This window comes from Cupressus sempervirens, chromosome 8 (assembly GCF_028749045.1).
Source record: "Cupressus sempervirens isolate cs-2001-9-10 chromosome 8, ASM2874904v1, whole genome shotgun sequence".
Classification (NCBI taxonomy): domain Eukaryota; kingdom Viridiplantae; phylum Streptophyta; class Pinopsida; order Cupressales; family Cupressaceae; genus Cupressus; species Cupressus sempervirens.
Genome location: NC_143125.1, coordinates 693,257,576 through 693,275,809, shown reverse-complemented (window position 1 = coordinate 693,275,809; position 18,234 = coordinate 693,257,576). Strand labels below are relative to the sequence as shown.

The following is an 18,234-nucleotide window of genomic DNA, read 5'->3' as shown; positions in this document are numbered from 1 at the left end:
ATCTTTCTATGATCATGAATTGTACTTCGTTGGGGGTGCAACTGTTAGCTTATTATGTCGATAACAGTATTGCAGGAGTGCACAGGAGAGGCGTCTTGAATAGTGGAGGTTAAATTTAGCCAGCTGTCATGAATTGTACCTCGTTGGGGGTGCAACCGTTAGCTTATTATGTCGATAACAGTCTTGCAGGAGCGCACAGGAGAGGCATACATTCAATCACTTTGGCATTTCTTTTTAACCTGCGTCTGGAATTAATAGTACTCGAATTACAGACCACATTATAAGGGCTGGTTGGGGGTGCAACTGTTAGCTTATTATTTTGATAACAGTATTGCAGGAGCGCACAGGAGAGGCGTCTTGCATAGTGGAGGTTAAATTTAGCCAGTTGTAGCAAAGATAGAGGAGGAGGGCATGCAAAGGTGATTATGATAATCTGTAACTGTTAAAGTGGCAAAATTACGGCTCAGAAATTTCTAAACTTAGTTCTTTTATATGACTAAACTTAGATTGAATCAAAGTATAACATCCAACCCTTAGGTCCTCTCAAGGTACATAAAATAAGAGCATCAAGTATCTCACAAAACAAAATAGACAAGGTATAGACTGCAAACATGAGAGGCAATACAAAAAATATTAAATTTTAATCACTCTAATTTGATCCAAGATTTTGCAAAATTAACTAAGGAATTTTGAAGGGTAATAAATCAGTGTACATTCAAACCCATGCATGTGTAATAACCTAGGGTTCCATACTTGAATTTCTGTGGAGTGCAAGAAATATGGAAGAAACATTTTTTTCCTTTTAACATATCCAAAATACATCAACATTTTGACTCTTAGTGTCCTTTAGTGATAGCACAAGTCATAGGATCCCTACCATTGACTTGTAATTACCAATAATTTCCTTAAGTATTGTCAAGTTCTCTTATAACAAAATCTTGATATGAGTGATGACCGTGGCTTACTGTGGTAGATCCCAAGTCATGGGTATAACAATAGTTGTTTGCAGCTTAATGAGCATTGCAAATGCCTTGTGCCAAGTCCTTGCAACTACATTTCTAAAACTTGTCCAACATAAAGCAAAGCTTTACAACATGGTTCTTGAGCATGTTATATAGTCCAATCATCTAGGTAGACATCCATCAATTTTTATATAGTCCTAGAAAGACACAACCACAATCCTATAAAATATCATAGGGGCGACAGGCCAAAAGGCATCCACAATTAGTTTTGAGTTGGTTGTCTCCACTTTAGGCATAGTACAACAAAGAAATGATATAGAGTGCTAAGAAATGCATTACTTTATGATTTGTGATAAAAATAATAATAGAGTTTTCTTAGTGCCCTCTACTCATTAACTTCAGTCTACTAAATATTAAAACATAGAAAATACACACAATTAAATTCTTGATGGGCTCATCTTTCCCCTAACTCTAGTAGTAACTCAAAAAAAAAAAAAAAAAATTGGGAGAGGGTATATTCATTAGAGATTGATAATTTAGGCTCATTGACCCCTGTAAGTGGAATATTATTTGAGCTCATAATGAAGGTTGCATGAAACATGAAAGATAAAATTGGTTGACTCATTGTAGGCATTTCATAATTGGATTTTTTATCATTAGGTGATCATTCTTGGACACTTTCTTGTGACTACTTACTAGATTTTTTTTAAAGAAATCAAACTACCTAATAAGTTGTACCCTTAGTGGTCTTGTCTTGAAATGGGGATGAGGCGTGGCTACCAAGTTTTGACTTATCTCTACTATAGGTATTTTGACTTATAGAAATTACCACTAAAGTTGTTGGGGGAAAATAGATTCTAATTTTTCATGTCTACAATTTATTTATGATTCCACTGCTACTCCTTGGTGTGCTACAGTAAAGGGCATTGACAAAAAATTCATTAGACCCCATTTCAATCTATTCATGGTGGTTGATGATTTAGATTTTGTCTTAATGCATGTGAGTGATATATATCATGTGTGTTATACATATTATAGCTAGTCATGTGAAATACCAAACTTAACTGCTAACCAATAATTGTCTTTTATATCCTAAGGCTAACCTAGATTGTTAAGACATTAAGTGATGTTGTGAAAGGAATTTTGTGAATTGGAATCCATTTACAAGGGGATATCTTACATTGTAGATCTAAAAGTCCTTGGTGCAATTCCTTATGTTTTTGGGTCATTATTGCATGTGTGGTGATCTTTGAGCAATATCCTATGCAATTTGGAACTAACCAAAAGGAGTGAATCTTGTCATGTTGAGCCTATTACAATCTAATCAGACCTATTTGAACATGATCTATCATATTACAATCTTTGGTTGATTGGAGTGCATTGTAAATAGCTCACATTTCCAGAACCTGTAAATGGTAGCACCTAGTTTGTATTTATACCAGTCCTACTCAAAGGTGTTCTTCATTATGCTCTCAGTTTCAATGTCTTAATATAAAATAAACTTAAGTGTAGATATTCATCTATTTCTATATGCAAAAATTAAAAAATATCATTTGTAAAATAACTTAAAATTATAGTTGCAAAGAAATACATATTGCAAAATCATATCATATTTGTATTAGCAAGAATTACTATTTTACATGCTCAATCATTTTGATTATTACCAAGTTACATTGGTAAAAAATTTCAAAAAAATATTGGGGTGTTCTTACAAAGGTTGGCCTAGAACAATTAATTTTGTAAAGAACATGTTCTTGTCCTAGGAAATAGAAAGTCACAATTTTGCTAGAAAATGTAAGTTTTGTTTTTTTCCAAGAATTTCTCTAGATGATTTTTGCTTGGCCCTAGGCCAAAGAGTGAGAAATCTATCCCTTATGAACTCATGTTGTTGTAAACATGCTTGTGAGCTGGTATTTTGTTGTTGTGTATGATTTAACCCAGGCTAAGGTTATGATTTTGAAAGAGGGAAATATAATTTAAAAAATCAAAACTAGAGATTATCCTGAAAATATAGGATGATTGCATGACACCATATTTGGGGATACACTTATCCAAGTTTGGTTAGTTAGTTTGGGTCATCATATTTTGCACTAAATGCATATATAGTTTTATGCTAGTGAAATTTGTATTGTAGAAAGATTCATGTGAGGGAAGGCAAGGTGGTGTTGTATGGTTATACAACCTTGATCATGCATCACCTTGTTATTGATGTGAATTGTTTTGAAGTATAGGATAAATACAAAAATAGGCATTTTATTTGAGTTGTATATTTGAAAAGTTTGTAGGGATACTAATATTTTGTTATTTTTTATGCAATTATATTTTTTATGATCATGGAAGGAGTGAAGTTCTCTACCAAGGTAAATATTGGAAGTGTAAATATCATTTGTAGAAAAATCACTTCATTTAACAAGGTACCGCCACTTTTTAATTTTCACTCTAGCAGACTAAATTGAATACTTTCAAATGATGATGACATTTTATAATTCTTAAATTGTTAGTTATCTTCAATAGTATTTGTTGTCTTCAACCCTTAAATGAAATTTGGAATGCATTATCCTTCACCATGCACTTGTTTTTTAAAAAAACCTTGAAAGGATTAGGAACAACTATCCAATAAGGCTTATTGATGCAATCGGATTTGCAAGACTTGACTATCCTTCGAGTTTAATTTCTACTTGGAATTCAACTAGTAAGGACACCATGGTATATATCAAAGATGCATTCAAGTAATAGTTTTTAGGAAATTTCAAGATGCATGGGTATGTCATGTTGAATATTGTTAATGTTCTAGTAGTAGTAATAGAAATTACTCATAAATGTATGTCTAATCTCATTAGATGAGAGTTTGACTTATATGTTTTAATAGTGGTAGCCTGACTCAATTGTTCTCTCATGGTATTGAAGTCATATGGAGCATCCATTCTCTTCAACAAGAAATAGAGTGCTATTAAGTCACTAACTAGATGTGTACTTAGATGGCTTAGTGTGAATTGCTTGGCTTGTACTCCAATAGTTATAATTGACAACCACATGTTAGATATTGATTTACCAACCATTTTGCATTAAACTAATAGTATCTTATGTCTTAGACTTATTTTTTCAATGTATTTTGCTTCCAAATAGTACTCCAAATAGTGTCAAAGCACTTTCTCCACTAAGAAAGGGAAGATTACAAATGCCATCTCTGATTGAGTGTATCCACCATTGACGGATGGGGAGAAAGCCATCTATATCTCAAACTTGGCTTGTAGCTGGTGAAAGTAGTGGTAGGATACCACTTCAAGTCAGTCCACAAAGGTCGAATAGAGTAGATACCCACTTTATGAATTAAGTGCCCTAGGCTTGTAGAAAGTAACAAGTCAAAAGTCTGCCAATCTAAATGGGCAAGATATCTTCCCAAGATCTAAGACTCATTGAGACCCTAGAGAAAAGATCTTTAGGAGTCTTGATGCCTCATTCCAAAAATTGTAGAGCACTATCACCTTGAGTCTTGGGTAGGGGAATACCCTGGATGGCAAATAGAGGAGACGACCAATTGTTCAGTTGGTTCAAAGAGAGCCCATCATAGTACTCATCACCCGACCAGCAAAGCCAAGGCTTAATAGTATCCCAAGCTTTCCATGTGCTCTTGATAACAAAAGAGCCCTATATGTCCATGGGTTCTCACATGATGAGAAGGGTTTGAAAGCCAATCCCCTTCCATGAAGGTCTATTAATAGGAAACCTAGAGGAAATGCAATGCTGAACCAGAATCTTCCAAGCTTCATCTCCAGTGATGGCATGAATAATCCATTCTGCACAGAGAGCAAGGCCTTGCTTTTGTGTGGAGAGAAGGCCAAGGCCTCCAAACTCTTTGGGGAGACAATCCCAAGCAACTCTGTAAAAGCTATGTTGGCCGAAACTAGAAGCCCAAAGAAAATCACTCTAATTTCTAATAAGAGGCTTTTGAAGGAGCCCAATAGGAAGAATAATAGAGATGTGTAGCTGCAAGAACTTTAGAGCAAATCTGAAATTTGCCTACAAGAGAAAGTAGTTTTGTAAGCCAATAGTCCAACTTCTTTGTAATCTTGGCAAGCACAATTTTCCACAGATCCACTGGCAATGCTTGAAAGGCAAAAGGAATGTCTAAAAAGCAGAAAATCTCCCCGTGTGTGACCCATTTCCATTCAAACTAGTTAAGCCAAGGTGGACCTAGCAAAAAAGACTGACAATAACTGAGCGTTTTATGCCACTAAATAGTACAGTCAGAGGCTTGACAAAAAGTGTCAAGGCAATTCAAGGCATTATTGATGTTTTCTTCATCCTCCAAAAGAGTGAGAAAAGAATCATCACCAATGTGACCATTGACCAACTCGGAAGAGGACTCTAGTAAAGAAATGCCATGAACCAAACTTAAAGATATGGAGTGGGCTAGCAAATAACCAAACCCTTCAGCAGCAAGAACATATAATGCCGGAGCCGGAGGGCAACCCTGCCTATTGGAACAAAAAAGCCCAAAGGCATTAGATTGGGAGTTATTGATAGTAATGCAAGCATTAGCATTTCCACATACTACAGAAAATTGGGACCCTAACCAAGAGCCTAGAGCATAGCGAAAATGAAAAGCCATTCAATCCGGTCATAGGCTTTAGCAAAATCTATTATAGAACACATTAAGAAGGGTAATAGGCTGCCAATTGCAAATATTCTCAAGATTATTTGTGATTGGCTATATTGTTTAATTAAAAAATAATTATATGTGATTGGCTACAACTAATTGAATTTTCAGAATGCAATAGTATTTCTAGGACAAGTACAATAAGATAGAAAAATATAAAATATCCTGCCGCTCTTTAATATATTGCTCCAATATATCTTTCTACGATCATGAATTGTACCTCGTTGGGGGTGCAACCGTTAGCTTATTATGTCGATAACAGTATTGCAGGAGCGCACAGGAGAGGCGTCTTGCATAGTGGAGGTTAAATTTAGCCAGCTGTAGCGAAGATAGAGGAGGAGGGCATGCAAAGGTGATTATGATAATCTGTAACAGTTAAAGCGGCAAAATTACGGCTCAGAAATTTCTAAACTTAGTTCTTCTATATGACTTTACGAAGAATGGGGCGGATTTTTGCCCTTTTTCATCGATATGTTGTTCTGGAAGTATTGGAAACTTGAGGAAAGGTAGAAATCGACATCAATGAAGAGTCGGGGTAAGGAAAAAACCAGCCCTGATAATGGGGTCTGTAATTCGAGTACTATTAATTCCAGACGCAGGTTAAAAAGAAATGCCAAAGTGATTGAATCTCCAGATTGGTTGCCCAAAGGATGGATTACTGAGGTTAAAACTCGAGTCACTGGTAGCAGTGCTGGCGCAATTGATAAGGCAAGTGTTTAGCAACCCTTATTACATAATACCCATTTTTGTAATTTATCAATTTCGATGTCTTTCATTACCGATACGGTTTCAAGCATGACGGTTGACTAGCTCTGTTTTAGTTTCAGATTTTACTTAGGGTTTGTTCTTTCCTTTTTTTTTCAATGTTAATCAAGTATTGTAAACTTGTTAACCTGAAGATACCATTTACTGCAGTTATTGACATTTCTGTTTTGGGGGTTTATGCAGTATTACTATGATCCTGTGACTAACAAAAGATTTCCTTCTAAAGTCAGAGTGTTTGAATTCTTGCAAAGTGCAAATTCCTCAGGGTTTCAGAGTAAGCGGAAAGCAGACGATCTTAGTAGTAAAATATCAGTTGAAGAGAGAACCAATGTACGTTCAAAATGGTCAATCTCTACTGATCTTTTTGTTTCCCACTTATTTCAGTTTGCATCGCTGCTGGTTCATCTAGTTTCATTTGCATTTCTTCCTTTGCCTTATCAGATTAAACCAGGAGGCAGAGGAACTCAAAGTACCTTTAAAAACATCGTGTATGCCAGGATACAAGTGAAATAGATGCCAACAAAAAACCAAGTAGGGTCATATGGGTTCTAGATGGCACAGAAAATTCATGGCTGCTTCTTGTTCATACGGAAGAGATGAATGGGTCAAACAGGGAAAAAGAAAAGTCCATTCCCAATGGCAATAGTGCGTACTTATGTAATAGTACTCTCACTTGAACAGCCTTTTGACTGTCATTTTCTCCTTTTACATAGATTTTTAAAATTCGTTGATTTGAATGCTGCCAAGATTTTTTAAATTTTCACTTTTCAATGGCAATGTGTTGTATAGGAATGTTTCTCAGAATTGGGGGTTCGGAGAAACATCCCCTATAGCAATAGGGATGCTTTTCAGAATTGAGGGTTTAGATAAACATCCCCATAGCATTATGTGCGCCATCTCTGTTCGAGATGCCGTCATCATATATTGATTGATTTCAATTTTTAACTTTCTAAGTTAGGTAATGATGTTATATTGCAGATTTTTTTTTGAAGATTTCAATTCACTTCTAATTTGTATATCAGTGTGAGATGCTGTCATTGATTGATTTCAACTTTTAACTTTCTGAAAGCTTGATTTCAACTTTTTAACTTTCTGAAAGCTTCGCAGGGGGATGTTGTATTGGACATTTTGTTTCGAAGATTCCAATTCGCTTCAATTTGAATATCAGTACTGCCTCCTCCCACCTCACCACTAGACTTCCACCATTCCCAAATTTGAACCTTGATTTCCAGTTTCATATCCCAACACCCCCACTATGAAACTATGAATTTATGAGTCAGAGATTTTTGGTGCAAGTTACTCCTACTAAATAAATCAATTATTTAGTACCCCACTATGAAACTATGAATTTATAGGTCGGAGATTTTTGGTGTAAGTTACTCCTACTAAATAAATAAATTATTTGGTTTCAGATTTGTGTTAGAAAAATAGCTTATGGTAAGATCTTTGATTCATACAAATGTTAATGTGTAGAAATTCTTGACTTCAGTTGAACAGTCATAATTTAAAAAATAGTTTTGTGAGACTTTTACTGCTCTACAGGGATATATCTGTTCGAAGCATTTGCATAAAAAGCTTTTCGAACTGTTATTACCCGAACAAATGCCACATATTAATCTGACCCACAGCACGAATCTTCAAAGAGGTGCTGCCACCAAACCAACAATCTCAACACTCTCCCGTCAACACCAAGCAAGCTTTCAGAGCTTTTGGTACCCACTAAAGGGAGATTTGAACTTGTGACCCAAGGCTCTGATACGATTTGTTGGAAGCATTTGTCATTGCACCAAAAGTTCAAACTATTAATGCTCAATACAAATGTCACATTTTAACCCAATCCATGGTACAAATCTCCAAAGAAGTGTTGAGATTTGAACTTGTGACCCAAGGGTCTGATATGACTTTTTGGAAGCATTTGTCATTGCACCAAAAGTTCAAACTATTAATGCTCGATACAAATGTCACATTTTAACTCAATCCATGATACAAATCTCCAAAGAAGTGTTGAGCACTAAATACCAAAACAACAATCTCAACAATGTCTGCCCACATAAAATACTACAATTTTATATTGGAACATTTCTAAGCCTTGGAGATCTGGAGAAGCATCCCCCTACAACTCCATGCCTGCCACCGCCGATTGAGATATTCTGAAGCTGTTTTCTATATATACATTTCATTACATACTGATTGCAACCTTTTAACTTTGTGAAAACTGATTGCAACCTTGTGCTGCTGGATTTTCTCAGGGTTAAGTAAATTTGTGCGATATTGCTTCTTTCATTAAGAACTTTATGAAAAATACTTTGACTTTCATTAAACATCAGAGAATATGTCGTATTGCAGATTTAGTCTTGAAGATTTCAATTCACCTCTATTTGGTTTTTTGTTGGCATCTATTTCACTTGTATCCTGGCATACACCGATGGTTTTGAAGGCATTCCAAGTGATATCGGGAACATGTCTAGCTTGATTTAGAAACTTGGACAGAAGCATTTCCATTCTTGTATGAAGATTCAGATCTTTCGGAAACCTTCAAGAATTACATGTTACCCAAAACAAACACGGATGAAAAGCTATAGATTAATTCAAGTCCATCCAAGCCAGCAAGATTTTCCTGTGATGAGCCTACTGAGCTTCTTTTCCTGACTGAACAAAGGTTGTGGCCGCCAGGGGTCAAGTTTAATGAAATTAGAGACAGTACAATAATGTATGATGATTCAGATGGGTTGCCTCTGAAATAGGAATGAAAGTGAATAACCTTATGAGGCATCAAGTCTTGTCCGAACTGTTAGAATATTAAGGTTTCAATGTGCTTATTCAAAATTATATGATGGAGAGACTTGTAAATGTCACATTGTAATAAATTGAAATTCATACTTTTTAAATATATGCATTGTTCCACAAGTATTTGACTGTAAGCTTTCTTACATTTCAGTGATTATGTTTAGAAAGATGTTAAAGAAGCCTTGACTTGTTTCATAAAATCTATTTCATAATTCAGCAATGTCCAGGCTATGAAATTTGATGGTGAAGCACTATTCGGTTTCATGTAGTTATACTTTGGCTGGTCGATATGGGATCTTTCGATTTACAGTTCCTTTTCCTAGTTCTACATGTAAGCCAAGCAGTGTGCAGAGAACAGCTCCCATATAATCCTTTAATGTAGTTCTCATCCGGATGAAGAGATCATTATTGCAAGACTAATGATATTTTCAAGTCTCAAATCCGTAAATCAATTGTATTTTAATACTTGCAGTATTATAAATTTGAAAGAGCAGTTTATGGTGAATGTCCGCTCATAATTTGTGAAACTAATAGAAATTAACATTTAGCCTTTGTATTTATACTAAGTCATTTCCATTTTTTAATGGAATGGTGATTAGTCCAAGTTGGAATTCAATATGTTATATTAATATTTTTTATCAACTCTATATTCAATGATGTATAAATATTGGAATATTTGAGGTTATTTATAATATGTTGTTGGTTAGTCTTATTTTTAGAATATTAGAATATTTATCTTTGTGACAGTTTATTTGTAGTCAAATTTTGAAATTTGTAGTAAATTCAAATATTTTCGAACTTAAGACTAAATTTGTAGACTCTTGAGTGCAAAACTAATTGCTGTTAACAAAAAGGTATTGTATAATCTTGAACCCACTATCAGAATTTTTACAGCTCATGCTCAGAAATTAATTAAGAAGTCAATATAAATTTGTAGTATTGCTCCAAGTTCTCACAAAATACATAGAATAAAAACATTGATGACAAAATTGAACCATTTTACTATAACTCATCTTGAGTGAATTGATTTGTAAAATTTGTTCAGCTCAATACTTGATTGACATGATTGAGTATTTATTGCCCATCTTTAGTGAATTGATTTGTTAAAAATATGTTCCAAGAGTGTTTTATAGGTTATCAATAGAAAGTTCAAATATTACTCAATTAGAGTAAATTGTAGTTATGGCCATTTAAGTGCAAGATAAATAGATATTGCAACTTCAATAAAATACTATCTTCATATGGCTCTCTTATAGTCTATGATGGATCATCAAATAACTGAGAGGGGAGTAAATTAATTATCCTCTCACTTGTTAAAAAACTTTTGATATTTTAGTCAATACATAATAATCAACTCCCACAACTTAAAATCTATCATTTAAAACATAGTAAATCCTCAATGTAAAGATAAACATGAATGAAGAGAAACACCAACACAATAAATCTAGGATTTACATGGAAAATCAAAATTGGGAAAAATAATGGATAAGCTAATTGTCATGAAATGAAAATGCTAGTTAAGATGATTTTGTACAACAAGCTTAACTACCTGAAAGGCTCACTACAATATAAAGGGGTTATCTATGTAGGTTTCGCACTTGTATAACATACACATGATTTAAATTGTGTACACTATTATGTCCTGCAATTGGACCTACATAACTCACATTATGAGTAAATGAGTGATCATGACTATTTGTTTATGTAAATTAAAAGTTATTATTTATGCAAAAGGTAACCTACCTTGAAATACATAAACAAGAGTTTCATTTGAAAAACTCATTTTCCAATTTTTACCTTTTGAATGGTGGTGAAGGAGAGAATAGGTGTAAGGAGATGTTGATGAGAGAATTGCTACATTTGATCAGGATGGAGGTCTTGTGGAGAAGAGAAGATGAGGAAGAAGTACTTAGTGAGCTATTCGTTGATCTCTATGCCCATTTCTTTACTTTCTTAACATTTATGTACTTGTTATAGTAGACACTAGATGGAGTATTGAGGGTCAACATGTGTTAGGAACTAGGAACATCAACCCGAACTAACTATATTGACCTCAACCCAAGAAGTCAATTTTGATTTTATTGACCAATTTGAGATGAATGAATCATGAAAGGTGCATTTTTTGTGTACTTGCAAGACCTATTAGTATTATGAGAGCACTATATAACCTAGATTATGTCTACATCTATGAGTACAATATTGTGCTAGAACCACTCAAGGTCCAATTCATGAGACATGTAACACTGCAATTGGATATGCCACCTACCACATCTTAGATTATATAAGGAGATGCTACTTAGGATGAGGATACATGTAGCCCTAGACTTCCATTGTGAGAGATGGCAATGACTTTGGAGGATATCTACCAAATCCTACGACTACCAATTCGAGGACTAAGAATGTGACCACATCTAGGAAAGAGTATAGAAGATGTTGATGAGGAACAAATATGTTTAATTTTTCATGGAGGACACGCCCTTGCATGGAGAGATCTACACTGCATGGTCGAGTACCCCTAGTTAGGATGATGTTGTTGAGCATGATTTCTAGCACGGTGAGCTCTAACATAAAGGGTGCAATTTATTTTATACACCATTGCCATATACTGTGTAGAGGATGGAGGAGGAGAGAGGTATATTCATGGGGCTAGAGAATGCTATCACAATTAAACCAAAAGCTAACCAAATACTAGAGATAAAGCTTACTAGTTTGTACCTTACAAGTATATGCATTCAAGCAAAAAATTTACATGAGGTTACTGGGATATCTAATCAAGAAATATACTTGGTACCAAGAGTGTGTGCTTATCTGCTAGGATACTTGTGATGACAACAACCACCGAACCATATCATTTGATATGGGTGGGTGTCGTCCCTTCTATGCTCAAATACCCATCAATATGTCTGGTGTCAATTTTCTATTAGTCCTTTGTACCTATACTATATAATCTTTGGATGCAATTGTGTAGATTTTGTTACCATCAACATTTTAGATCACACTTCATGATCCATCATCATGATGTAAAAGAGTAGTAGAACATGAAGTCCAATTGTAGTAGCATAAGAAAAAGTCCAATCATTTTGTGTGTCAGTCATATTTCTGTCAAGTAAGATTGAATGGAAGAATAGATCCACTATTAAATAGACTAAGTGTCCCCCTCATGTACAATATGTATTTTAATTTGTTATTTTAGTTATATTAATAGGAATATAATATAAATTATTTTAAGATGTATTATATAAGTCCATTACTATGATATATATATATATATTTTTTCATATTAAAAAAGATTGATTTTATAGTCAAAATATTTATCTAGATCTTATTTAAAATCATATAATTATTTTTAATATTTATACTATATTTTTTTTATAAGTATATTTATACTATATTTTATGTTGTGTTATATTTTAATAAAAAAATTAAGAAAAATATATTAATTAAAAATCTATAAATTTATTCTTATTTTTTAATTTTAAAACATTTGTATTTTAGTAGTTGAACAGATAATAGATAAGAATAATATATTTTATATATTAACATATTGTATACTAATTAAGTATCATAAAATATTTATCAAAAAGTATACGTTATTTAGAAATAATTGATTCATTCTTCATATAAATGTGTTGATGAATTTAATATCTTGCATTAAGAAATGATTAAAATCCTTTTACTTTACTACATTTGTAACACTTTCCACAAATTTTCTTTAACAAGTTTTACCACTCTTCTCAAATAATGATTTTGCCCTATCTTAGAGAAGGGAATCTAATTAATTAATTTTATATTAAGGGTTTTAGAAATTTGATATGAAAGGAGCATTATTTTTTTCATTATATATTTTTTCTTTTACCATTAATCTATAAATTATTATTTTTATCAAATTCATCATTTATAATCTTAAAGAAGATGGAATTAAGAATAATATTTTTCATTTTATGATTTTTGTTTGCATAATTTTTCCAAGTAAAATATATTGATTGTTTATATATTACTTCAGTAAAGTTTCATATATATATATATATATATATATATATATATATATATATATATATATATATATATATATATATATATATATATATATATATATATATATATATATATATATATATATATATATATATATATATATATATATATATATATATATATTATGTGAACTATTAAATTGTATGTAAGTAAAATAATGTAATTCATAAGTATAGTTTTTGTTATTTTTAGAATTTAAGATAATAAGAATAATTTTATAACATTTTACTAATTTATATTTAATATAATGTTCTTAATTTTTTTGTTACAATAAGACTAAATCATTTTAAAAGTAATTAAATAAAAATAAAAATAAAATAATTTATATTTCTTAACTATTATTTATCTACATGTGTATATTTTTTAATTTAATAATATCATTAATAAAAAATATTTAATACCTCTTAAAATAATTTAAAATAATTTATATATTGCATAGTAATATAACTTAAACAATGGATTCAACCTCTTCACTTTTTTTTCAAAAATTCTACTTAGGGAACTACAACAAGCACTTCGTATGATTAGATTTTATGACACTCTTGTTGCGATGTGGAGTCTAATTAGACTTGAAGGTAAAAAAAAATCCCCTTTATTTGGTGTAGTTTGCCCCTTCGATATTATTATGGGGGTTAGGGGGCACTTCCCCCAAGACAAGATCAAAGAGCAATGCACCCTTGCAAGGTACTGGGGTAGAGCCCCAAGTGTGCCCCTTGTCATAGTATAGGGTGGGGTTGAGGGGAAATGCCCCTGTGGGGGTTTTGGGGGGCAACTCCCCCAAAAGGTCAACCAAATTTAATATTCTGAAAGGTGTCAACTACTATTTTTCAATTGGATGACTTATTCTAGCCCTAATTTTGTAAATGACAACTTTTTTTTATAAAATTGCTTAGGATTAGGGATTTCATAATGTATGATGAGTTTGTAGCTTTTTGCAGCGATATTGAGTTGTAAGGGATTATAGATTGTAATCAATGGATAATAATAATATTGAACTCATTATTTGGTGGATGTATCTGTGGGATTAAGTGAACTGAGTTAAATCTTTATGTCTTGTGTTCTCTTCTATGTGCTCTATTATTTTGTAATATTGGTTATATTTGCATGTAATTATTATTTATGTCTCATTAATCTTAACAAGTGGTATTAAAATGAGACTATTTCAGCTATGCTTTAGAAAGTCTCATGGTTGTGTGGGAGTAATGTTAGATGAGGGTAAGTTGAAGGTTGAGAAGTTTAATGGAAAAAGTTTAAGTCATGGAAACTGAAAATGGAGGACTATCTTTAACAAAAGGATTTATGGTGGTCATTGCAAGGAAAATCCAAGAAATTGACTGCTATGATAGATGAGGCCTAGGATATTTTGGATTGAAAGAACCCAGGAAGTATTCAACTGTCTGACACAATCGGTGACATTTAATATTACAAAAGTGAAGACAATTGAAGAGTTGATGCAAACCCTAGCAAAGTTGTATGAAAAGCCCTTTGTTTCAAATCTGGTATTTCTCATGAAGGGTCTATTTAATATGAAGATGATAGAAAGTGGATCTATTTTAAATAATTTTAATAATTTTAATATGGTTACGAGTCAATTATCTTTTGTAAATATTAATTTTGATTAAGAAATTAGGGCTCTCTTTCTTTTGTGTTCCTTTCCCGAAAGATAGAATGACTTGGTAATGGTTATGAGTAATTCTATTTCTAGATCTAATACCCTAAAATTTTATGATGTGATTGGTGTTATTCTAAGTGAGGAAAATTCTAGGAAAATCTCAGATAAATATTCATCAAGAAGTGTTTTCTATTGGAAATAATTCTTCAATTGTATGTTGTCATTGATGTTACACAAATATCAATATCAACCAAGCAACGTATAGTTTGTAATATTAACCTTATATATCTCTGTATTAACTGAGTGAATAGTTGGATAAAGGAGAATTTTCTAGTATTAAAAGAGGATTTGGTTAATAAAGAGATTCATTCTTGTAGTATTGACTGAGTGGTTAGGCATCAAAGGACTTGTAGTGTTGACCAAGCGTTCAATCCTAGTATTGATTGAGTGACAAAAGAATGCATTTGTCTCATAATTAATTAATTAAAGCCAACTATTTGGATGTTTATTGATTATTTGGATGGGTACTCAAGTAGACTTGTCCTAGCTTATGATATATAAGAAAGGTCAAGTTGTGAGGATAAAATGTACAAGTGGAATATGAAATAAAAGATCAACGTGTGAGTGAAGGAAGAGTGGGAAAGTGTGAAAGATAAGATGCAAAGAATATATGACTAGGAAGGATCCAAAGGTCAAGCTAGAATAGAAATATGGATCTATGTAAGTTTAGTTGCTTCTTCAATTAGGTCAAATTACTATAACTTTATAATCATTGTAGTTGAAAAGAAATCTCTTTACAAAGTTGACTAAATAGTCATTTTTTGTAAACCCTCTAACAAGATGATATTTCAAGATTCAAGTGTTTGAAGACCTCTAACAAGGTCACTCCTAAATAAGGTGATCTAAATCCTCTAATAGGGTCATACTTAACAATGTGTTTTGTAACCTTTAAAAGGGTTGGCTTCTAATAGGGAACTCTTTAGAAGAGTGAAAAATATTATAACTAGTTGCATGATAGTTTTCCCAAATTGGGTTTCTACAGTAAATCTTGGTGTCGTTTGTGTTCGTGTTATTTTATTATGCTTTATGTTTCTCCAATTGAGTTACTAAAGTTTAAAATATATTAATAATCATTAGAATACTTTATTAACTCAGTATCAGTAATATTCTAGTGTTAACCAAGTTGGGTAGTATTGCTAAATCAGTGAAAGTTTATATTCACATCTAAGGGACAAGAAATTATTTTATGGTAATTGATTCACCCTTCCCCTCTCAGTTACACTCTTACATTTCTAATAATTTCTATCAGAACATTTGATACTTGTAAGAAAGGTTTCAAGGACCTAAGCTAAAGATGGAGATGTCCCACAGAAGGGAGATCCTTAAGCTTAATAGAGATAACTTTTCAACATGAAAAGAGTTGATGAAACTGCATCTATCAAGCATTAGTGATGTTGGTCTATTCTACTTGGAGAATAAATATGTGCTACTACTTAAACCTATGACTATGGAGGAAATGAAAGAGACAAAGGATCACAATACAATGACGACTGATATAGCTTCCTCTTTGAACTATTCTAAGTTTGATGAGGTCAAAGATTATCCTACTATATTTGATATGTGCGAAAAGTTGCAAAAAGCCTATGGAGGTGATAAAAATGTTCAAAGAGCCAAGGAAGAAATTTTAAGATCTAAGTCTAATAGATTGAAAATGAAAGAAGGTATTGAGAACATTGCCCACTACATTGAAAGAATAAAAGAAAGTGTAAGTGCATTCAAAGTTGGAGGAGGAAAAATTGATGTTGAAATAGTAATCAACAAGGTACTAAGAACTCTTCTTCCTATTTATGTAGTTAGAGCTTTAGCTATTGAAGAGATGAGATGCAATCTTGCAAATGATTTAACCTTATATTCTCTATGGGAAGATTAACTGCTTTTGAGTTGGATAACTTTCATAACTATGCTCCTACTTTTAGAAATCTTGAATCTCAATTCAAAGCTAGACTAACTCTTGGTAGAAAAGGAGGAAACTCAAAAGGAAAATAGGTTGATAGCAATGAAGAATATGATTCAGATGAAGACCTTGAAGTCATTGAAGCCCTTCTATAAAAAAGAGTATCAAAAGGACAAGGAAAATTTAGAGGTAAAATTCCATTGATTTGTTTCTCAAGTGAAGAAGTTGGTCGCATTGTTGCAAGGTGTCCAAACAAAGAAGATCAAGATGAGAAAAGGTTCAGCAAGTTCAAATACAAGAAATAATTCAAGAGCTACAAGGACTACCAAGACAAAGGTAAGAAATCTTGTTACACAGCTAAAGATTTTAACAGTAATGATGATGAAGAAGTAGCCTATATTGTTGTTAAAGATGAATTTGATAATGAGGAAAATGAAAAGATGGCACATAAATCTCTCATGTTAGCAAAAATGATATATGAATCATAGATAGTGGTTGTTCTCATCACATGACTGGTGATAAAACCAAATTTTAATATTTAGAATATTACGATGGTGGAAGTGTTAGATCTCACTAGTTTTACATGCCAATTTTTTTTGATTTGCATACCAAAAATCTTTAAATTGCTACCTCAGGAAATCTGCCCAAGCTAAGAGAAATTTATTTTTGCCTAAGATTCCAAATCTATCAAAATTAGACAAATTATATATGAAAATAAAGTTTTTGGGTGCTCTGAGCTCAATGGTGATATGTGTTTGGGCTCAAAGTGCACCCAAAAAAGGTGACCCACCAAATCTAATACAAAGAAAAACTTTGAAAAATGAAACCATGTGAAAGAAAAAACACACATTTGAAACCCAAGCCAAATCTCTCATAAATAGAATAAGGTCATGAAGATCTGGAGCTCTAATACCATGTTGAAGTTGATGAAAGATCAACTCCACAACTCCCAAGAATCACCTGCATGCAAACATCTATCACAGAAAGAGAGAAGAAAAAACTATGGCGGTTGGAATTCCTAGATCCACAGATGAGACATTCTTGATGAGCAAATAGAGAAATTGTAATTGTATTGAATGAATGAATTACAAAGAGAGATCAATCCTTATAAAGGAGATCAAAACCCTAACATGAATCTAACCTAGGCTGGATGATAATAATTAATAAAAGAATTAATATTATATGCCGAAAATTTAGCTTAAGTAAACTAGAGATAATAAGTGACTTAATAATTAAATGAATCTGATTTAATGGATAAGGAAAAATTTTACTACTATAACATATTCAATTAGAGTATGCAATGACAAAAGAAATTGACTCCTTCCTGAAAAATTAAACTTGGGATTTACATGCAAGTTACCTATAGGTAAAAGGACTTGACAGAATAAACATGTTTACAACCTTTAAAAGAAGATGATGGCGGTAAGAAAAGATTTAATGCTAGGTTAGTTGTAAAAGG

The 18,234-nt window shown here is 32.5% G+C and overlaps 1 protein-coding gene across 4 annotated transcripts; it reads left to right on the top strand.

Annotated features, from left to right (window-relative positions):
* Positions 1-5,814: 5,814 nt before the first annotated feature.
* Positions 5,815-9,828, top strand: LOC149544346 (methyl-CpG-binding domain-containing protein 6-like). 4 transcript variants are annotated; one of them, XM_089798803.1, is made up of 3 exons: positions 5,815-6,330; positions 6,571-6,717; positions 9,444-9,828. In XM_089798803.1, exons 1-3 carry the CDS (start codon positions 6,145-6,147, stop codon positions 9,495-9,497), a joined length of 387 nt encoding a protein of 128 aa, XP_089654929.1. In that variant the 5' UTR covers positions 5,815-6,144; the 3' UTR covers positions 9,498-9,828. The 4 variants fall into 4 exon arrangements, with proteins under 4 accessions (XP_089654929.1, XP_089654930.1, XP_089654927.1 ...); XM_089798804.1 differs by having other exon boundaries at positions 9,392-9,828; XM_089798802.1 differs by lacking the exon at positions 9,444-9,828 and adding an exon at positions 6,829-9,294 and having other exon boundaries at positions 5,817-6,330.
* Positions 9,829-18,234: the final 8,406 nt, after the last annotated feature.

Excerpts from the sequence above, each read along its gene's own strand:
- LOC149544346 (XM_089798801.1), top strand. The coding sequence starts at position 6,145 with ATGAAGAGTCGGGGTAAGGAAAAAACCAGCCCTGATAATGGGGTCTGT. Across the intron at positions 6,331-6,570 it reads GTGCTGGCGCAATTGATAAG|TATTACTATGATCCTGTGAC; the intron begins GCAAGTGTTTAG and ends GGGTTTATGCAG.